Source organism: Cetorhinus maximus, chromosome 24, assembly GCF_964194155.1.
Source record: "Cetorhinus maximus chromosome 24, sCetMax3.hap1.1, whole genome shotgun sequence".
Classification (NCBI taxonomy): domain Eukaryota; kingdom Metazoa; phylum Chordata; class Chondrichthyes; order Lamniformes; family Cetorhinidae; genus Cetorhinus; species Cetorhinus maximus.
Window position 1 is genome coordinate 8,955,643 of NC_135902.1, and position 23,272 is coordinate 8,978,914.

Below are 23,272 nucleotides of genomic sequence, written 5' to 3' on the forward strand. Positions count from 1 at the left end.
GTTGTGAAACACATGGGCAGACGATCCAGTGGGAGGAATGGGTCCAGCAGACGAGCCTTATAATGATGTGCAGGTGTATTACAATGAGGTTCCTGACGTCCGATGGCGGGAAACACGGCCCCTGCCATTGACGGGCTGGGTGGACGATCGCAAACTGGTTTCATGACGCCGTGAAAACAATTGTTGGCCTTCTCACCATATTCACCGCTCACACCGCCAAATACGCCCGATGCCAGCAGGCATGGATGATTCCGCCCCTAGACCGGATAGTACCCACTGACCCCCAAAGTCACCCTTGCCTGCCTACATCTCAAATTATTCACAAGAAGCCAGACCCAGTATCATGCTGTATCCCAACAGGTTAGAACTTTCGGTTTTTAAAAGAACAGACTCATTTTATTTATGGGCCAAAAATAATAGTCAGGTTTGAACATTTAAGGAAATAAAAGTACTCACGGTGTGATGGTCAGCATGCATGTGAGACACAAAGATGGCTGACAAATTACAGAGAACCGTGTCCACATCATTGCCATAGTGACGACAGAGCTGGCCAAAGGTACCTTCACCACAATCTAACAATATAGAGCGTGTCGCACTAACAGTGGGGAAAAAAAAGTCTAATGAGGATCAAAGGATTCTTGCAATATTACTGCACCTGCTTTCCTTCTCTGGTTCTCGAAATTTGCTGACTTTCTACCTTAGTAACATAATTCAGTAAAAGGTGAGTCATGGCAATTTTATTAAACCATCATTGATCGTTCCTTGCTGAAGAACACCAACGATCCCGTTACAGTAGAAGGACTAGTGCCGGCACAGAACTCTGAAAGCAGGTCTACAACTCAAAATAGTGCAGGAAAAAAAGAGGGGAAAATATAATTTTCCACAAATTGCCAGCAACAAAATGATCAGTTCCAGCCGTCTTTTCGTAAGCCACAAAAAGGAAAAAGATTGACTGAGCTTTAAATTCAAGCAAAGGGTCCTTGACATCTACCAATTAGTGTGTGTGTTTTTTTATATGAAAAAAGAGATCCATGAACTTAACAAGCATTAATATTACATGTTTAACATAGTCAAACATCCCAAAGCTCTTAACAGCAGGGTTATGAATCAAAATTTGATACTCAGCCACAGAGGGAACTATTAGGGGAGTTGGCCAAAAGCGAGGATGGAAGAGAAAAGAGAGAAAAACATGAAACACAAAGCACAAATTATGGTTTTTTTTAATCAATTGCAACCAAACGCTCCCGAATCTACAATATTACTTTTAACCAGCAGCAGGTAGTTAAAAGAGAGGCTTACTCGATGTTTAGAATGATGGAGCTAACATTTCGGATTTTCATTGGGATGGCAGATCCAGTTCCAAGGAAAACCACCTCGGGATATTTGTCCACTTTCCCTGGGAATACAAGCCAAGGATACATTTTACCACCAGAGTTACAAAATACACGTACATCATTTTTTAAATGTAGGTACAAAGGAGGTAAAAGTAGTAAATAAGACCATCTCAAAGCATCAGACTAAGATACTAGTGTCTTACATTCACACATCATAACCCTTAGAGTTTGGTTTTACAGTATATATAAATGACTGACGTTGCGAAAGGCATTGCAAGATTCTTATTCAGTGGAAAGCCCTGAATGATCAGTGATATTGGCCAATAGCAACTCGAGGTTGAAATCCAATCACTGCAGCTGTTTCGCATTTTAAAAATGATATTCATCATCCGATTTGTACAGACAACCCTGCTGCTGGGATGGTTAAAAAGGCCCGGGCACAGAATATTTTTCCGTTAGCTTGGATCCTTAAACAGTTGCTATGGAAGTGCAACTGTAGAGTTACCTTCTTTACTCTTGTAAAAGTGCCTCTTAAAGGTGCAACTAGAGTCCAGAAGACCAGAAATGATTGAGGCAGCCACAACACAAGACCACACAAGTCTGAGGGTGATGAGTGATTACAGTGGGGAAGGCAGCCATACATTTGACTATTGTAACACATTACAGCTACACCCCAGGCCAAGAACAGCATAGCACAGCAGCTTCATAAAACAAGATCTGTTAATAACCAGCCATTTCCTTTACCAAATAAGGTCAGCCCAAGCGGTCATGATTTACCTGACTGAATAACAGGGTCTGCCGCCAATAAATTCTTACATTCTTCAACTTTCTCCAAGAAGCCTGGGATTTCTGTAGCTTCTTTAATAAACTCTTCAGTGTCAGCTGCAACCAAAGCGTCTCTATTGATAGGAAGTGCAGAAAAATACAACTTGCAATTAACGTTAAAAATGAGACGACATGAAATCTCTCTCCAATCTGGCTTAGAGCAACATTCAGCAAGTAAAGATCACTTTCCTTTCTCTGCAGCACATCCTTCTCACAACCATCTGCCTCGGGTGATTTGCCGGTATTAGTCTTTGAATTTAAACAAAGACCTGAAGAGATTTTAAGTTAAATGCAGGCTAGCCATACTGAACAGGCACCTAGAGTGGACACAATGATGCTGAAGTTTAAAAACCCCCCCATGATCCATCCTTGTGTGGGTGCCATCAGGATCAAAATGCAGAACTGTTAACTCTTAGGTAGCTAGACTTTTTGGTTTCTCGTTTTCCTTGCCTCGCTCTGGAAGACAGAAATTAAATTGCAAGGCTCCACATATCAGGGTTCAAAACAGAAGAATCCTGATAAAACATGAGAGCTGCAGGAAGAGCATAAAAAAATCAGTCAATCTGGGTTAACATCAATATAAGATGTTGGCACCTTGGTATGCTGGTACCAGCTGACCTGTAGCCCAAAAACAGGGTGGATGCAAGAATTTTTCTTTTCTCCATTCATGGACATCGATGAAAGGGACAAATGCTTAATGCACCTTTAATTTTGCTGATGTGCAGGTATGTGGAGTTTCAAGGCTTTGATTTTGTAAATTTTCTTCAGTTCTTATGACACCATTAACCCGCCAACCCTATTTTCCCTGTGTTCAGTAATGAGTGAAGATACCCAAATTCCTGGAAGAAAACTAAAAATAACTGAGGTGTCTGCCCAAGTTTTAGCTGCCTTGGTGAACGACAATCGATTGGCATTATACCCAAAAGGTGGTTTCACCCTTCACTTTTAGGAGTAATTCAAGAGGAGAACAGGACAACGAAAAAGAAGGTGCACACAGACTGTGAAAGACAGATAGCAGTAGAATAAGAAATAGTGACCCATAACTTCGGGTGGAGTGACAACTGAGTTGGATTGGCACTCCGCTCGTAGTTACTGACCTCGAAATCCAGCCATTCCTACCTTGCCCCCATCTTCTGACTTAGGCTGGCTGAGCTCTGTAGTCCACGCACTCCCAGAGCAGCTCAGTCACAGGCAAGCACCACCCCCTTTATTTACACACTGGCTGGTGGGGGGTGTTGAGGGGCAGGGGCAGGGGAGTGTCTGATTGCCTGGGGGTAACTCAATGCCATAGTTACCCAGAAGCTAGAAGTGGTTTTAATTTGAACTTTATCTGAGTAACTATTGATGTAACACAGTCGGAACCATCCGAAGTTTGCAGTTTAAAATCACATTTTTGGCTGGTTCCCAGTGCAGGGCAAATGCCCGGTTTCAACTTCCCGGCCGTGCAATCCTTAAATGGGAACTTCCGGGAGGGTTCCACAGCGTATCTTTGGGGTACCCCCCCGCCCAGATACTGGGGGCTGTAATTTCTGAGCTCCAGGGCAGTGTAAGTCATTAGGTGTGGTCAGAGTAACAAAGAGGGCAATAAAATCTAAATTAAATTTGTGGTGCATGTATCTGAATGCAAGGAGCATGGTAAATAAGGTTGGTGTGCTATAGGCACAGAAAGGAAACAGGGACTATGATGCTGTGGCAAAAACGGAGACCTGGCCCAAAAAAAAGGCAGAACTCGATAATAAATATTCCTGGATACAAGGTGTTCAGCAAAGATAAGGAAGGAAAGACAGGAGGAGCGGTCACAGAGAACACTACACTGCTGGAGAGAGAGAGAGAGAGAGAGGGGGAGGATGTTCCAGAATAGTATCATGAAGCTATTAATGCGTACAATATTTTGGAAAATATTTGTCTTTTAAAATAGAGGTTTAGACTGTGGGTGTGTCTTAATTGGATTAAAGCCAGCTAGTCTGGGTGCTTTGATATGTACTAGTTTGAGATGTAAACAGAGAGATACAGTTTATTTGCATTTTTTGAACAGAGCATTCAAGAAATGGGGTGAAAATTGATGCCTTTCTGGCAGCTATCAAGCAATATGTTTATATTACTAATAAAATTGGTATTATGAAAGAGGTTTCATTGTTAAAAGGTGAAGTTCAAAGAGGTTGTTGATATAATGAGAATTAACATTCAATGGGGCTAGTAGGCATAACTTCAGTAGTTTGCAGGTGTGCAAAGCAGAGGCAAAGAAAGATCAAAAGGGAGCTGTAAGCCTCCAACTGGCTCCAGTGAAAAGAGCCTCATTTTGAATTCGTATGGTGAAAATGTTTTGTCTGGTGTTTGGTTAAGTCTATGGGTTGTTGTTGCCTTAATGGAGATTAGTTTGGGAATTTGTTAAAAGTTATGACAGTAGTAATTTGTAGCCATGTGTACAAAATTTTAACTTGTGTAAATTAATAAACAATTAGTTTAATGTAAAACCTCAAGAACTGATGGTCTGATTCCTGGATTTAGAGTCGCACCTCAAATATTACACTTAAAATTATAGGTTAAGACAGTTGTTTAACGTTTCCCTCTGGGATTTTTATATAACTCCGCTTTACCAACTGCATCGGTCATAACAATAGTCAAGGACAGAATCAACTTGGTTGGAGCCTAGAAACAGAGGCACCGTCACACTACTGGGTGTATTGCACAGGTCACCAACTGCTGAGAAAGATATAGGGGTACAATTTTGCAAGGAGATTACAGGGAAAAGTGCAAAAACATTAATAGTTACAATGGGGGACTTCAATTGTCCTAACATAGACTGGGATAGTAATTGTGTAAATGGCAGAAGAGGAGAGGAGTCACTCGAGTGTGGTTTGGAGATTTTTCTAGGTCAGTAAATTTCTGGCCCAATGAGGCGTTGCTGGATCTGGTTCTGGAAAGTGAGGTGTGTCAAGTGTCAGTCAGCATACAATTAGGGAACAGTAATAATTGCTATCCTCAGAGTTTAGGATAGCAAATGAAAAAGACAAGGAGCTATCCAGAGTAAGAATTTTTAATTTGGGGAGGGTCAATTTCAGTGGGGTGAGAATGGTTCTAGCTCAGGTTAAATTAGAATCAAAGATTAGCAGGTAATGCTGTATCAGAACAATGGGCTGCCTTTAAAGAGGAGATGGTTTGGGTAGACCAAACAAGCAGAGCTCCCTGGATGTTGAAAGAGAGCAAGAACAGCAGAAAACAGGGGTGCATGACAGATGTCAGGCTGATAATACAGGTGAGAATCAAGCTGAATATGGAAAGTTCAGAGGGAAAGTTTAAAAAAAGAGATGTGAAGAGAGAATACAAAAAGAGACTGACAGCTAATGTAAAGGGGGATCCAAAAGTTTTCTATAGGCATATAAATAGTAAAAAGGTAGTAAAAAGAAAATTTATGCATAGAGGCAGAGAGCATGGCTGAGGTATTGAACAAGAACTTTGCACCTGTCTTCACTGCCCAGGTCATTGTGAAAGAAGGTAGTTGTGACAGTGGATCAACTAAAAATTGATCAAGTGGAGGTATTAGAAAGGCTGGCTGTACTTAAAAGTTGGTAAGTCACCAGAACCAGATCAGATGCATCTGAAGATACTGAGGGAAGTAATGGAGAAAATAGTGGAGCAATTAGCTATAATCTTCCAATTCTCTTTGCATACAGGGGTCGTGCCAGAAGACTGGAGAGAATTGTAAATGTTGAAAAATAGGGTGCAAGGATAAATTGAAGGCCAGCCAAGTACAAATTGTTGACAGTGGCGGGGTAGATTGAGAAAGTGGCGATTAAAGCATACCGGCTCCTGGGTGTTATAAATAGGGACATTGAGCATAAAAGCAAGGAGTTATTGTGAATGTTTATAAAGCACTGGTCCGGCCTCAACTGAAGTACTGTGTCCAATGCTGGGAACCACACTTTAGGAAGGATGGGAAGCATAAGAGGGTGCAGTAAAGGTTTACAAGAATGGTTCTATGGATGAAAGACTTCAATTATGTAGATAGATTGGAGAAGCTAGGGCTATTCTCCGTGGAGAAGAGAAATTTGACAGGAGATTTGATAGATGTGTTTAAAGTCATGAGGGATCCAGACAGAGCAGGTAGGGAGAAACCGCTCCTATTGGTGAAAGAGTTGAGAACCAGAGGGCACTGATTTAAGATAAATGGCAACAGAACCAAAGGCAACAAAAGGAAACACATGTTTGACGCAGCATGTGGTTAGGATCTGGAATATACTACCCGAGAGTGTGGTGGAGGTGGGTTCAATCGTGACTTTAAAAAGAGAAATGGATAATTATCTAAAGAGAAAAGATTTGCATGGCTACAGGGAAAAGGCAGGCAAGTGGGAGTAGCCGAGTTGCTCATGCAGGGAGCTGACATGATGAGCTGAATGGCCTCCTTATGTGCTGTGACCATTGTATGATTCTATAAAACCATTACAACTAATACATCAAATTGGGTCACGTTTGATCTTTTGGAGCGAAGAAAGATATAGGAATACAGAAATAAAGCTCGGCGGTTGTGCAAGCTTGAGGCTGTTCCGGCAAAGAACCAGCAGAGCACGATGGGGAAAATGGCTTCCTCCTGCTCTACAATTCACGTTACAAAGTATTCACAGCATAGAAATAGGTTCAACTCATCCATGCCAGTGTTTATGCTCCAAACAAGTCTCCTGCCACCCTTCAGCTAACTCTATCAACGTGACCTTCTTTTCCTCTTCCTCATACTTAATTAAATTTCCCCTTTAATATATCCAAGCTATTTGCCTCAGCACTTTCCACATCCTAGCCGCTCTCTTGGTCAAGGAGTTTCTCCTGAATTCCCTATTGGGTTTATTGATTTATGTTTTGGATCAGTTTTCCATATAGCATTCACGCAATAACTTAAAATAATCAAACCAAAATTCTATATGATGGATACCACACAGGCACAGAAAGGCATAAAAATAAATGTACAAATGAGAAACGACGAATTCTCCGGGTTTTGAGAGACTACACATCGGACTTTGATTTTGGTCGAGTTGACATTGCATCAGAAGAAGGCCACGATAAATATGTCTAACTTACGTGAACTGACCTTTGCCATTCAAATTTGGGCCTCAGCTGGTACTTTAGCAAGCATTCACCTCGAACAGTTGGCATATTGAGAGAGGCTGGCGGTTCCTGAAACCAAAAAGAAAGCGAATTACCGCTACTGATTGGATGAAACGTGTGTAATTCAGTCAGATTCTAATTTATTCCTTTCTTTTTAAATGATACTATCCCCACAAGACACCGGTAAGTCAATCTGACAGCCAATTTTACTCAACTGACTACTAAATTGGCTTCCAATACCTAATGGTTGCTCTTTTACAAAATCAAAGAGCCAAAAGGCAAAGGGGGGATCAAAACCTTAAGCCTGAGATTTTGCTTTGTTGATGATAATTAAAAAAAAATAAAAACATTCCCCCTAATCAACATAGTTAGCTCAGCAGTATTTACTCTTGTAGTAAACATCAATGTAACACATCCAGGTTCCACACTAAAATACAAGGATATTCTAGAAAGCATGACAATTATGCCAAACACTAAGAGGATTGAAGCAAGGCCCAAGAAAGAGTGCCAGTAATTCAAATTTCACATCCACTGCATTGTTAATTATGCACTTTTCAGATACCATCAATTCTGGCGCTGGAGCACATACACTGACTCCAGTCCTGTGCCAGTCCCTCTGCCTCTTCCATCAATACCACATACCCTGGGCACGCGATTGGTACCATTGTGCTCTTCTTCTGTGTTACCCTATATTTTTTCCAGCTACACTGCTGCCCAATCCCAGAAATATCTGTTAAACGGGTTTAAGAGGCACTGAATGGAAATCGCAGGAGAGATCATGATGGAAAAAGAGTCTTATTCCAGCCAATTTTCCAATGAGTAACCAAGTGGTTAGATCACACTGCCTTCCTTCTGATTCCCCGTATAAGTATTATGGGACACAAAATGGCCGCTATAAAGAGAAACAGAAAAACAAGGCATGTAGCTAAGTTATAGTCAAACCACTCTCCCTTCTTTAATGATGTACATACTTTATGGTTGGTCCCAAAGACCTTGCTTGGGCTATCAAAGGCTCATTTTTCCCATACCTCCCCCCAGCCCCAAGACCTCGAGTCACGTCCCCACCTTGGTCTGAAAGGTTTTCAGCCGGGGAAAGATCTCAGAGTGAATCAGGTTTAGCTGGGTTTGGATCTTGTGGCTGCGTAGGTTATGGACAGTCTCATTGTGTTCATTGAGGATCAGATGTTCTGTGGTAGGCCCAAACCTGCAGGTGGAGTGAAGGACAAGAAAATAAAAAGACCAAGACAAAACAGCATGCACAATTACACTTAAAAGTAGGGCACAGGTGACTTCCAGGACAAGGCATATATCGAGTTCAGGAAAAATACACTCACACATCTGAAGTACTGTAAAAATTAAAACAACCTGAATTTAGAAACATCTCAAAGTGATGTCGACATCTCAAAATAAATTCCTTAGAAAGGCAGTGACCACATTTGTCAATAACTTCCTTCAATTTTCATGCCATCCAACATTAATATGCTCTTCCTTCCTCTATTTCCTTGAAATCTTCCCTCCATAACGTCTCTAACAAGTCCGTTTCCTCTTGAGATGTGCCCTACCTAGTCGCTCTGCCTGTTCCAAACTACATTCAGCAAATTTTGTTTGTTCGCTCTCCTCAGCATTTCATCATTTGTTATTTTTGCTGTCCAACAGATCCCTTCCATCTTCCTCCAAACCCACATTTCAAACCTATTTCACAACATGGTCTCCTCTTTCCGCAAGGCCCTAGTCTCACATCCATACAAAGCAACACTCCAAATCAAGCTCTTCACAAGGCAATCTTGAGTTGTTTATTCAGCTCTCCGGTTCGCAACTGTCTCTTCTTACTAAAATCCTGAAGTTAAATTTGAATCCAAAAAGCATCTGACTCAGAAGCCAGAGCACTATTGACTGAGCCAAGCCAACAGATCAGAAAGGAATTTCAAATACACGTTTCAAGCATTCACCAAGGTCATATAGGCCATGTATCTATATATCTATATATCTGTATATCTATATATTATTTTTTAAATGTATTTCAAATTTTATTGAACTATGTTAGCAATAACAGAATATTGCAGGAATGTAATGAAATATATGCTGAGCTCTATATTACAGTATTGGGAACAGTAATAAACAGTAGAACACGGGCAGTGAACTCCAAGGCATTACTGGTGCATTGCAGCAGTTTAGTATTCTCAGCTGCTCTGTCCATTATCAGAGAGAATTTACTGAGAGAGAGAAAAAAATTCAATCCAAGAAGTCTCTCAAGGCAATATTTGCTTTATTTTTTAAAAAATTTCTACGTTGAATAATGATCAATCCTTCATCCCCACACGGCAATTAAAAACACTGCAGTTCTGCTGACACTGACAACTTCACAAAATTCAATTACCTCTCCATCCACGATTTATAAACATTATTTGCCAACACAGACTCGGGCGTCATGTGGACAACTAATGCAGTGGGGCTTTCGGACCCTCCAGTTTGATACCTGCAATGGATATAATTTTAATAAAGTCAGAAGAGACATGATTAAAGAACATTGGTTTGGTTTACTAAAGGCATTGCTTATAGCACAGCTTCATTTCCTATTCTAACCCCACACTGCTTGCGAGGAAGAGGAAAGACAAACCTTATGTAAAATACATTAAGAGGAGCTTTTCAGAAGCTACTTAAAACCCCTAAGTGAGGCAATTAAAAGAATAGGGCGACATTGATAAATTATAGGGATCACTCTGCCCACTCACCCTTTATTATGGAAGGGATACACAATAAGCCCAAGGACCTGAGGGAAAAACACACATGTTCAGGGTGTTTTTCTTTATTCAGTCACAGGATGTGGGTTTCGCTGGCTGGGCCAGCATTTATTGCCCATCATTTATTGCCCATCCCTAATTGCCCTTGAGAAGGTGGTGGTGAGCTGCCTCTTGAACCGCTGCAGTCCACATGGTACAGGTACACCCACAGTGCTGTTAGGGAGTTCAAGGATTTTGACCCAAGGACAGTGGAGGAACGGAAATATATTTCTAAGTCAGGATGGTGAGAGACTTGGAGGGGAATTTCCAGGTGGTGTTGTCCCCATCTATCTACTGCCCTTGTCCTTCTAGGTGGTAGTGGTCGTAGGTTTGGAAGGTGCTGTTGAAGGAGCCCTGATGAATTCCTGCAGTGCATCCTGTAGATGGTGTACACTGCTGCTACTGTGCGTCAGTGACGGAGGGAGTGAATGTTTGTGGATGTGGTGCTAATCAAGCGGGCTGCTTTGTCCTGGATGGTGTCAAGCTTCTTGTGTTGTGGAAGCTGCACTCATCCAGGCAAGTGGAGAGTATTCCATCACACTGCTGACCTGTGCCTTGTAGATGGTGGACAGGCTTTGGGGAGTCAGGTGAGTTACTCGTCACAGGATTCCTAGCCTCTTGTAGCCACAGTATCTATATGACTAGTCCAGTTCAGTTTCTGGTCAATGGTAACCCCCAGGGTGTTGATAGTGGGGGAATTCATTGATGGTAAATCCATTGAAGGTCATGGGGCGATAGTTAGATTCTCTCTTGCCGGAGATGGTTACTACTTGACACTTGTGTGGCGCAAATGTTACTTCCCACTTGTCAGTCCAAGCCTGGATATTGCCCAGGTCTTGCTGCATTTGGATATGGACTGCTTCAATATCTGAGGAATCACAAATGGTGCTGAACATTGTGCAACCATCAACGAACATCCCCACTTCTGACCTTATGATGGAAAGAAGGTCATTGATGAAGCAGCTGAAGATGGTTGGGCCGAGGACACTACCCTGAGGAACTCCTGCAGTGTTGTCCTGGAGCTGAGATGACTGACCTCCAACAACCACAACCATCTTCCTTTGTGCTAGGTATCACTCCAACCAGCAGAGAGTTTTCTCCCCGATTCCCATTGCCTCCAGTTTTGCTAGGGTTCCTTGATGCTACACTCAGTCAAATGTGGCCCTGATGTCAAGGGCAGTCACTCTCACCTCACCTCGGGAGTTCAGCTCTTTTGTCCATGTTTGAACCAAGGCTGTAATGAGGTCAGGAGCTGAGTGGCCCTGGCAGAACCCAAACTCAGTGTCAGTGAGCAGGTTATTGCTATGCAAGTGCCGCTCGATAGCACTGTTGATAACTCCTTCCACTACTTTACTGATGATCGAGAGTAGGCTGTGGGGCTGTATTTGGCCGTGTTTAATTTGCCGTGCTTTTCATGTACAGGGCATACGTAGGCAATTTGCCACATAGCCGGGTAGATACCAGTGTTGTAGCTGTACTGGAACAGCTTGACTAGGGGCACAGCAAGTTCTGGAGCACAAGTCTTTAGTACTATTGCGAGAATATTGTCAGGGCCCATAGCCTTTGCAGTATCCAGTGCCTACAGCCATTTCTTGATATCATGTGGAATCAATCAAATTGGCTGAAGACTGACATCTGTGATGCTGGGGACCTCCTGAGGAGGCAGAGATGGATCATCCACTCGGCACTTCTGGCTGAAGATTAGAACAAATGCTTCAGCCTTATCTTTTGCACTGATGTGTGGGGCTCCTCCATCATTGAGGATGGGGGTATTTGTGGCGCCTCCTCCTCCAGCGAGTTGTTTAATTGTCCACCACCATTCACAACTGGATGTGGCAGGACTGCAGAGCTTAGATCTGATCTGTTGGGTGCGGGATCACTTAGCTCTGTCCATTATTTGCTGCTTATGCTGTTTGGCACGCAAGTAGTCCTGTTTTATAGCTTCACCAGGTTGACACCTCATTTTTAAGTATGCCTGATACTGCTCCTGGCATTCCCTCCTGCACTCTTCATTGAAACAGGGTTAATCCCCTGGCTTGATGGTAATGATAGAGTGGGGGATATGCCAGGCCATGAGGTTACATTTGTGTTTGAGTACAATTCTGCTGCTGATGATGGCCCACGGTGCCTCATGGATGCCCAGTCTGGAGTTGCTCAATCGCTTCGAAATCTATCCCATTTAGCACTGTGGTAGTGCCACACAAAATGATGGAGGGTATCCTCAATGTGAAGACCGGACTTCGTCTCCACAAAGACTATGCAGTGGTCACTCCTACCGATACTGTCATGGACAGATGCATCTGCAGCAGGCAGGTTGGTGAGGATGAAGTCAAGTATGTTTTTCCCTCTTGTTGGTTCCCTCACCACCTGCCGCAGACCCAGTCTAGCAGCTATGTCCTTTAGGACTCGGCCAGCTCAGTCAGTAGTTCTACCAAGGCACTCTCGGTGATGGACATTGAAGTCCCCCACCCAGAGTACATTCCATGTCCTTGCCACCATCAGTGCTTCCTCCAAGTGATGTCCAACATGGAGGAGCACTGATTCATCAGCTGAGGGAGGGCAGTATGTGGTAATCAGCAGGAGGTTTCCTTGCTCATGTTTGGCCTGATGCCATGAGACTTCATGGGGTCTGGAGTTGATGTTGAGGACTCTCAGGGCAACCCCCTCCTGACTTTATACCACTGTGTCCCCGGTGGGACAGGGTGGTGATGTCTGGGGTAAGATATGTTTTTGATAGTCTGACTATGTCAGGCTGTTGCTTGACTAGTCTGTGAGACAGCTCTCCCAATTTTGGAAGCATTTTGGCACAAGCCCCCAGACGTTAGTAAGGGGGACTTTGCAGGGTCGACAGGGCTGAGATTGCCGTTGTCGTTTCCGATGCCTAGGTTGATGCTGGGTGGTCTGTCCGGTTTCAATCCTTTTTTTGAGACTTTGTAGCGGTTTAATACAACTGAGGGGCTCGTTAGGCCATTTCAGAGGACATTTAAGAGTCAACCACTTCTAGTCGTCACATGTAGGCCAGGCCAGGTAAGGGCGAAAGACTTCCTTCCCTAAAGACAGCCAACGTGGGCTTTTACAACAATCGACAATGGTTTCATGGTCAGCATTAGGCTCTTAATTCCAGACTTTTACTGAATTCAAATTCCACCATCAGCCATGGCGGGATTCGGGCCCGGGTCCCCAGAGCATTACCCTGGGTCTCTGGATTACTAGTCCAGTGACAATACCACTATACGCCATCACCTCCCCCATTATCTGTCCTACTGCTTCGGTCAGGGGAATTCTCAAGAGTGCGTTTGGATTTATTCTCTCCAAAGATAGGCAACGTCCAATCTTATTGAACGATTATTTAGGGAAAAAAAACAGGGCAATCCACTTAGTGGATAACTCACCTTTTGAGTTGTTCATTCTCACACATGGGGCCAATAAAGTCGTTACTCGGACATTCCAGCACAAGAAAAGTGGGTCCTGGATCCGCTGGTGTACACACTTCCTCAGGTCTGATCTGCAGAACATGTTAATGGAGCTTAAGCATCGGAAGAAGCTTGCAACCACTCAAAAGCAACAAATCAACAGCCTTGCGAGTATCCGCAGCAACGTAATGGGAAACAACTGGTCAAGTAAAGATATATCGAGTATTTAAATACGGATCGATTATAGCTGAGAAATGCAGAACACTGTTAAACATCAGAGTCGGGATGGAGAAATTTCAGCACAAAGCGGGAACCTGCTCCAGGTGGGGTTGGGTTTTTATATTTTAAGGAGCTCCATTCAACTCACTACAGTAACTTTGGCTCTAAGCAGGCACACAATTTGATGACTTATCTAAAAAAGCACAGGGAGCTCAAGATCAATTGGGAACACTGATAAAATTTCTCCTGCTGGCAAAGGCAGGCAGAAAGGTGGAAATAATTAGCTGAGCCACTCTTATGAAGAACAAGAACTATTCACTACCACTCACACCCTCACCACTTTTTCCAAGAGGTAGACTCATCCAAAACGTACCAATGAAGAATACTGAGACTCTCATTCTCTCCACAGATGCTGCCTGACCTACTGAGTACTTCCACCAATTTTTATCAGGTGTCCAGTATCCGCAGTATTTTGCTTTTATATTAGTGATTTCCTGTTTCCATCAAAGTTAACGAAGAATTGGCCGCTTTGCGAAGGCAGCTATTTTTGTATTAAGATGCACTAAGACAAGAGTCTCAGACCCCAAGCAGACTTAACCAATAAATTAACTGAATTCAGTACAATCTGCACCGATGCTGGACCCTTACAAATTTAACCCAATCTAAGCTAGAAAAAGAAAGTCACCTGCAATTAAAGTGGTTTTACTGGAATACAAACAGTAAAAGAAATCCTAAAGCAATGACAATTGGAGGCAGTACAATCCTTCAAATGTTGCTTGCAGCTCTGACTCTCCTGAACATACAACATTGCTGGATACTACGCTGCTTCCCCCACACACGTACTGCGTGAACAACGTTCGCGAATCCAATCGGATGTGAGAAGTCTGAAGGAATATGACAAACCTCCTTGCCTTCGAACGTTACGCTCTTTCCATCTTTCAACGCGGCAACAATTGGCCCGATGGCAGAGGTCCCCCTGAAGCGCAAAAGGAGGGATAAATGTATACACCCTCTTGAAATATTGTACACAAAGGAGTCAGTAAAACTATCCATGGGTAAATAAGGAGTGAAAACTTGGGGTGGGATTATCGGCCCCCCCACCCCCCCCCACCCACCCCCGCCAGGATCATCCGGACCTGAATCTCCAGTGACAGATCCCCGAAAATCCCGGCCTTGACTTCAACACTGAAATGTTAGGAAAGCTCTTTGTCCCCTTTTCCTCTCTTGATATAATTGAAGATAATGACATGAGAACATTGCAAACTGGGCGATGACTCCCCCCTTCCCTGGCACGGTGTGAATCTTGCAGGGCGGCCTGAACCCAGCAACTCGTGCAGGGCACTGCAGGACGGACCTGGATATTTGGCAGTGCTGTGATGCGAAAGTCATTCGAAGTGAGCGAACCTGAACCCAGCACGCAGCCTGCCTCCAGCAGATTGTCTAACCCGGGGCTCCCGCGGACAAAAGGAACTGTGACGGGGGCTGCCGGGTAAACCTTTTACACACAGAAAAGCAAAGGAGCAAACAAAGCTTTTGATTCTACAACGTGTCCGAATTTCAGAAAACAAGCACAAACGGTCTTTGGCTTTTGTGGGGAACATCTGAACATTTTCACACTAAAACATAATTAGGTTCCCTTGAATAGGTTTGAAGATCAACATTATGTGCAGCTAGGGAATTTATAGATTCCCAATGTGAACAGTATTCTAACAATATATTAAATAAAAACTGTAGGTAAACAGCCCCTGACAGACTGACGGTTAAAGTTTCAGGTGGGACTCTTCATTGGAAAGTAATGAATTTGCTGACAACAGTCGCCACACTACAAAGAACTCAGTGTGCAAAGAACGTCTACTTTTCCTCTTCCAGATTTCTCTCTCCACTGTCTTTGTTTTATGTTTCTAATGGTCAAGGTTTAGACTACTCTGGTTAAACTGTCCATTCTGATTGAGACATCCTCCTTCAGGATTCCAGAGGTTCAACAGATGAGGATTCTGAAGAGCAAAGCCCCGTTACTTACACCGGTAGACCGAGCTCCTTAGCCTTCATAACGAGGAAATTTCCTTTCTTCGGATGAAGCTGCAAATGAGCAGAGTTTAATTACAATAATGCAGTAAAGGGTTGTCTGAGCCCAAACTAATTACCACCCTCATCTCAAGTCTTCGCAGAACCATAGAGTGATTTAGAACGGAAGGAGGCCATTTGGCCCTATCATGCTTATGCCAGTACAGTGAAAAAGGGCCATTTAAGTCCACTCGCCTGCCCCTTAACCATATCCCTGCAAACCTTTACTTTCAAAAGCGAATTTGCAAAACACTTGAAGGGTAATTATAGAATTTGTGACAACCACCCTTTCAGGCAGTGCACTCCAGATCGCAACAAGTCACTGTGTAAAACATTTTCTCTGCCTCTCACTATTGCCCATCACCTGAAATCAGTTACTGAGCATTCTGCCACTGCAAACAGTATTGCCTTTATTCTACAATATCTTTCATGATCTTTAGCACCTCCATCGGTTCTAAGGAGAACAACTGCAGCTTCTCCAATCTTGCCATGTAACTGGTACCATTCAGGTAGAAAACACCTACCTTGCAGACAAAAGCTACCACCAGGGCAGGGTCCCTCGTTGATATTTTTGGACTTCTCTCTTCAAAAAGAAAGGGCAGGCGTAAGTAAACAAAAAGATTTTTGTTTTAAAAAAAAAAGGACAGCATCTAACCTCTCCAACCCTTCACCAGCTCAATACCCACCATTGCTGTTGTCACACATGCAAGCAGTGTCCAAAGAGGCAGTTCACCCCTATCATCGGTCCCCAAGTTCCCCTTGGAGATCTCCTCCCTTTGACCGCCTGACTCCACTAACCATGGTCTAATATAAATTCTTTCTACTCACAGCGCCACATTAGCTATTGTAGTCAGAGCCAATGGGCGCACAATTCTACACTGTGTGTAGAAGTACAAAAAAGTCTGCGCAAAATCACAATAACACAACAGTGCATAGAGGAAATCGTCAGTCAAACGCCACTTTCTGGATAGTTCCTGTGGCGAACAGGGGAAGCCAGCTATGAAGACAAGACATACAAATTGGTGATTGTTTTTTCATGGGAAAAAAAACACAATAAAATACTGAAGGAGAGCAATGGAATTCCCCCGATACTGCACTGCACAAAGATTATGGCTCACTATCACCCACACAAAATTCATTAATTGCGTCTAAGCAAAGACAGACAGGAGAATAAAAATCAACACAATTGGAGGGTGGGGGGGGGAATGAGATTTATTAATAGATCCTGCTACAGCTTTTACCTGGCTTTTCCTGTAAGCGACCCTCAGAATCCTCCAGTTGCCGCTTTACAGATTTCGGTGAAGAGGGCCGATCGGGACTGGTTTTGCCGAGTGATCCATCTGGACTCTCTGTCCCTCGGCGCTCCTTCGAGTCCAACTTGGCTGCAGTTAAAGACGAAACCCAATATTACATGGTGATATGTTTAAATAATCTATCTACAATGCCCCAACTCCCTGGCTAAAACATTTCAAGCTGTAATGGGCTAACAGTGATATGCAGCAAACAGTAAAAAACTGCACATTTACCCACGTTCCAGATACTCTCATAATGCTGGGCGCTTGTCACCTCCCCGTCCCATCGATATAAAGTGAGTTGGCACTTTTATAACCCAGTTATATTATAGCTTTTCTATTTTCGGTCAATGTAAAGTGGCTCGTGAGTTGCACTGAATCTAAACTGTAGTAAACTCCGGGAATAAGATGTTCAACCTGACAGCACGTGGAGTTTGACGAGCAGCAGGTTTCACACAGGCTCATGAAACTCGCAGTGTCACTCTGTCCATGCCGCAAATAGATTCACTAAGCCCTTCCTCCCACCCCCATGGGAACCATTTCAAGGGTTTATTTGGCCATCGCTCTTCCCAGCCCTCTCCAGAAATACACGAGCATAGGATACATTGCCAGGCAGGCAGAAAAGACAAAGGGGGTTGAAATTACATCGAACACCATTAGTAATAAACATGCCACTGGAATCATACAAAAATTTGTCGGTTTTAATGAAGATGTCAATTCCTTTCAAAAAGCAGAATGCTGGAAATCTAAACTAAAAAACAGAAAATGCTGCAAACACTCAGCAGCTCTGGCAGCATCGCTGGAGAAAGAAGCAGAGTTAATGGGGCTAGATTTTCATGGAGTTGGGGAGACTCCACGGAGCTTTAAAAATGGCAACCGGGACCCAATTCTGGAATTCTCGTTCTCAATTTCTGCTAGCGTGGGAGAAGGGGGGCAGGCAACAACCCTGCACCATGCATTCCCAATCTGGTCGGCTCCACTGCGAGTGTAGGCATCTCCTAGCCGCCCCCCCCCTGCAATTTTCATGAAGTCAGGTCAGCTTCTCAATGACCTGTGGTTCATGGCCCCTCAGAGGAGTTGTGTACCACAGCCTGGATACGGGAAAGCTTTGAAAAATAACTTCAAAAAGTCTTATCCATGCCCCCCCCACTCATACCCGATAGCCCCTCATACCCTGCCAACTTATAGCACTTTTGTATCCATGCACCCAGTATACACTCCATACAGAACTAATGAACCCTATAGTAACAATGGCATGCATGGACAAGCTTAAAGGCGGACAGCCCAGATTGCTATTTGTTGTACAAGGGAACAAAAACATTGCTTCATGGATAACTTTTTTGATCAACAGCTTTTTCTCCTTCGATCAATTTTGTCAGTGGCTCCATGTTTATTTACACAAGATGAAATTGTGGCAAGTGCCTATTTTTTCTGCTATTGATCTTTAAAGGGCTAGTTGATTGACACTTTTATAGAGTTGTAGTAAAAGCAGATTTTTTTTGAAAAGAAAGTTCTGAATGGCTGGTTGTTTAAAGCTTTTCCAAACATACCATTGTTACTATAGGGTTCACTGATTGTGTACAGAGTGTATCTTGATTGAATAGGCATGGAAGTGCTATGAATTGGCATGGAGGGTATGGGGAGTCATTGGGGGTGGTGGAGGGGCATGAGCAGTGAAGGACCACTAGGGGTGGGTAGAAGGGTATGGGATGGCATGAGTTGGCATGAATGGGGCATATCAATTGGATGGGGGGGGGGGGGGGGGGGGCAGTGAGGGCATATGAGGGCTAGTGGACTTAATGTTGATGAAAAAAAACTGGGACCAAGTCCCAGAGAACTGAGGCAGGTCTTTTAACCAGTCCACCTCGCTACCTGGCAGCCCCTGCGGCCACCTCCGATCTACGTCTGGGGAAAGCAGGCCCTATGCCAGCCGGCACCCACCCCCCGCCGGAACAGGCACGCAAAGCTGGGAAATTTCCCAATTCCCGCTGCCCGCCTCCAACACTAAAATCCAGCCCAACGTTTCAGGTGTGAACTTTCATCACGACTGGGAAAGATTAGACATGTAACAGGTTTAAAGCAAGGGCTGGGTGGGGAAAAAGGACAAAAGGAAGGTCTGTGATAGGGTGGAAGGCAGGAGAGGTTAAATAATCAGAAGAGTTAGTCTTATGGGGCAAAACGGATGGTCAAGGGGCAAGAAAAGAAACAAATGATGTGCCGAGAACAGCTGTGCCGCTGTCTGAGAGCAAAAAATAAGAGAAACATTAAAACAATCAAAGAAAAGGGATCAGAATTGGGGCAGAGATTTTTTTTCTATTCATTCATGGGATGTGGGCTTCGCTGGCTGGGCCAGCATTTTTATTGCCCGTCCCTCGTTGCCCTTGAGGGAGGCGGTGGTGAGCTGCCTTCTTGAACCCGCTGCAGTCCATGTGGTGTAGGTACACTCACAGTGCTGTTAGGGAGGGAGTTCCAGGGTTTTGACCCAGCGACAGTGAAGGAACGGTGATATATTTCCAAGTCTTAATAATGGTCTTAAATTGTTGAATTCAATGTTGAGTCCAGAAGGCTGTAAAGGGCCTAAATGGAAAGGTGAAAAACTGTTTCCTTGAATTTGTGTTGTGATTCACTGGAAGGGTGTAGTAGGCAAGATAGCACATATAAACATGATACCAATGCATTAACATATTTATTTCACCACCCCCCACCCAAAGAAACAAACTTAGTAAGTTAATAAGTACGTGAGGTATGGGCTGCCTAGAACATTGCACGATTTATTTTCTACTTCAGTTCGATCATTCAACATTGTTGGCTTTGTTGGTTGCTGCACTGGTTGGACTTTGAACTGGGGGAGGCAGTGGCTTAGTGATATTGTCACTGGACTAGTAATTGAGACCCCCAGGGTAATGCTCTGGTGACCTGGGTTCAAATCCCACCATGGCAGATGGTGGAATTTGAATTCAATAAAGATCTGGAATTAAAAGTGTAATGATGACCATGAAATCATCGCCAATTGTTGTAAAAATTCATCTGGTTCACTAAGTCCTTTAGGGAAAGAAATCTGCCATCCTTACCTGGTCTGGCATACATGTGGCTCCAGGCCCACAGCAACGTGGTTGACTCTTAAATGCCCTCTGGGCAAGGGCAATTAGGAATGGGCAATAAATGCTGGCCTAGCCAGCGACACCCACATCCCATGAATGAATATAAAGGAATTTTTTAAAAAGTTTTTGTTCTCTTTCAGCCTCAACCACACTACTTCGTACCATGAACAGAATACATCTGTTTCCCTTCCTTCTTACTTGCAGCAATTTACACTTGTAAACTTCAGCTGCTCTCTGTTCTGCCAGTCTAGTCTGGCCAACTGCCACTCCTCTTCATGAGCTGTCTTGAGCTATTTTACATCGCAGCTTGGTATCTTCAGCATGTTTGGCTGGTTAACATTGGGTTTGAGTCCAAGTCATGGACCAATTAGAAACATCACCATTCCTGATACCAATTTCTGGAGAACTGCACTCTCTACTTATCCCCTCCCCCACATCTAATAGTACATGTCCCTCCTTCTACTGATTACTTATCCATACCCAGGGTTTACTCTGATTCCTCACAACACAGATTAACAGTTGCTCATTAAGATGATTTTTGTCAAATGTTTTCCTGAAGACTAGTTACAGCAAGCTATTGGGTTTACTATTGTCCACTGGATACACTTCCTCAAAGTCTAAATTGTTCAAGCACTTAAAAAAAAATCACATACCTCAAAGTGGTGCTGCATCAAGTATAAACCAGCAAAGCTGCAATTTTTCAAATTCAAATACAGTTTTATGCGCGCCTGAAGTATGTTAAGTATCTAAGTACCTTTAGAATTTAACACTTCTTATAAGAATTTGAACTTTCAAAACCCACAAAACATTAAACGCTCAGAACCTCAAATATAACCTGACACAGAAAGATTACTACCGGGTTCTGCTACCAAGAGAGTTATATTTAACCTGGTGCCTTTAAAACCACAACTTCTGACCTGAGGTGAATAGGGTCAATTGGAGTCCATTTTCTGTTTGGGGAACTTTGGCTATACCACTTAATTCCAAATTTCTTCCCCTTGAAGAGAAGCCCAGGTTGCTCAGGTCCGAAGAAACAAGCAGAAAACAAACAACATTCTTTACAGAGAGGACGTGGGTGGAGTTGGAATTGGAGAAATAACACTTACCAAATATGGGCACCTGATGCACAGTCATAGTATCATCAGTATACTCTGGGTCTGTGTAAGGGCGCACAGCTAGCAAGAAAGGAGTGCAGTTAATAATTAGTTGAAAAGGTTCATTCATGTACAATGCCCTGGGTAATTCAAACCTAAAACCACAAGTCCTACCTAAATCCAGTCCTTGTAGTGGCCCAGAGAATGTTCTAATTGCAGTCAAGTACCTGTCCTTTCAAAGAAAGGAAAAATTTGGTGTTAATTGATTAATACATGATTTATGACTCAGCAGCCAAGGGCTTTACTCTGAAAAGAAATCAAGGCTTTAACGCTGTAACTGATACTTCTTGTACTCGATAAAATATTTAAAATGATAAATTACGACCAAACTTCCATTTACAGGTACGAAACCCAGCACTATCGGGACCCACACCATGTCAGATTTTGGATCTTCCTGGGCTTTGGATCAGGTAAGATGCCATTTTTACTGGCAAAATGCTGCCTCATTTCCCACGGGTTTCACACCCTGGACCCGATGGATATCAGACCTCTGCCAAACAGATCCCCGAAGTCCAACCAAGTTGGTTCAGGCACTGTCGGACACCCCTTGACATCTGCCACGCCCAATGGTAACATGAAAAATGTTGGTTGTGGAATGGCGCAGTTAAGGCAAAAGTCGGCTTTCGGTTTTTCAGTCGGACCAGGGGCTAGTCTGGGGTACGGCACTGCTATTGCCCTCCGCAGCTCGCAAAGTGCTTTCATGTGCTGTCGTTCGCGAACCAATCTGACCTTCCTGTTTGCGAGATTTTGCAAACTTCCCCTCCTCATTCGGCATTGGTGCACTGGTACAGTCCGAGGGAGGCATCACCCTTGCAAAAAAGACATTGTCGACCGGAATCAGACCCATGATACCAGAACGAGAGGCGTCCAACTGCAGATGCCATTATCGCACTGTTGGGGAGAGACCATCACCCAATGTAATACTGCAGAGGGCAGCACTCATTTCCACGTGCAGTAATGTCCAGTTTTCGGGCAGCCAGATTTTGGACATCGGGCGGAATCGTCCCAGATTTGCGCCAAGTGCGTAGAGGTGCCCGCCGGCCACAATGGCAGCTTTTCGTTCCAAACCCACTTCATTAATTATGTATTACCGGGAAACATGGCGTTTCCATGGCGGGCGGGCTCCCATTCACCCACCACACCATCAACTCGCCGCTTCATCACACCACGCGCCACATTCAAAGTGCAGCCGTGCGCACACCTCCACTTCCAGCCCACAGCTGGCACACGGAAGACATGGCCCCGAAAGGCAGAACAACTGCAGTTTAATGAAGCGTCCCTCGGGCACTTTTTGGATGCCGTGGAGGCCCAATCGTGATGTTCTCTGCCCCCTCTCTGGCTGCAGGATGGGCAGCGGCATCAGCAATCCAGCATGGGAGGTGGTGGTAGTGGTGGTCAGTGCCAATGCCCTGCAAAAAAGGACAGCCACCCAGTGCAGCTACAGGATGAATAGTCTCATCCATTCCGCCAGGGTAATTCACTCTTCTCATCACCCACCACACCCACCACACACACACACACACACCCACCACACACCCACCACACACCCCCACCCACCACACACACACACACACCCCACACACACCCCCACCCACCACACACACCCCCACCCACCACACACACCCCCACCCACCACACACACACACACACCCACCACACACCCACCACACACCCCCACCCACCACACACACACACACACACCACACACACCCCCACCCACCACACACACACACACACACCCACCACCCACCCACCACACACACCCCCACCCACCACACACACCCCCACCCACCACACACACCCCCACCCACCACACACACACACACACCCACCACACACCCACCACACACCCCCACCCACCACACACACCCCCACCCACCCACCCACCACACACACCCCCACCCACCCACCCACACACCCCCACCCACCCACCCACCACACACACCCCCACCCACCACACACACCCCCACCCACCACACACACCCACCACACA

The 23,272-nt window shown here is 44.3% G+C and overlaps 1 protein-coding gene across 2 annotated transcripts in view; it reads right to left on the reverse strand.

The window, feature by feature from the left end:
* elac2 (elaC ribonuclease Z 2) overlaps nucleotides 1-23,272 on the reverse strand; it is a 72,281-nt gene that overhangs the window by 26,350 nt on the left and 22,659 nt on the right. For both annotated transcript variants that reach the window (XM_078570708.1, XM_078570709.1), the window contains exons 5-17: nucleotides 21,394-21,451; nucleotides 21,232-21,300; nucleotides 16,974-17,114; nucleotides 16,257-16,315; nucleotides 15,689-15,747; nucleotides 14,572-14,644; nucleotides 13,429-13,541; nucleotides 9,634-9,732; nucleotides 8,322-8,460; nucleotides 7,240-7,325; nucleotides 2,112-2,233; nucleotides 1,300-1,396; nucleotides 457-595 (exon numbers count right to left, since the gene is read on the reverse strand). In XM_078570708.1, the coding sequence (XP_078426834.1) occupies nucleotides 457-595; nucleotides 1,300-1,396; nucleotides 2,112-2,233; nucleotides 7,240-7,325; nucleotides 8,322-8,460; nucleotides 9,634-9,732; nucleotides 13,429-13,541; nucleotides 14,572-14,644; nucleotides 15,689-15,747; nucleotides 16,257-16,315; nucleotides 16,974-17,114; nucleotides 21,232-21,300; nucleotides 21,394-21,451 (1,254 nt within the window). The remainder of the gene's footprint in view (nucleotides 1-456; nucleotides 596-1,299; nucleotides 1,397-2,111; nucleotides 2,234-7,239; nucleotides 7,326-8,321; nucleotides 8,461-9,633; nucleotides 9,733-13,428; nucleotides 13,542-14,571; nucleotides 14,645-15,688; nucleotides 15,748-16,256; nucleotides 16,316-16,973; nucleotides 17,115-21,231; nucleotides 21,301-21,393; nucleotides 21,452-23,272) is intronic.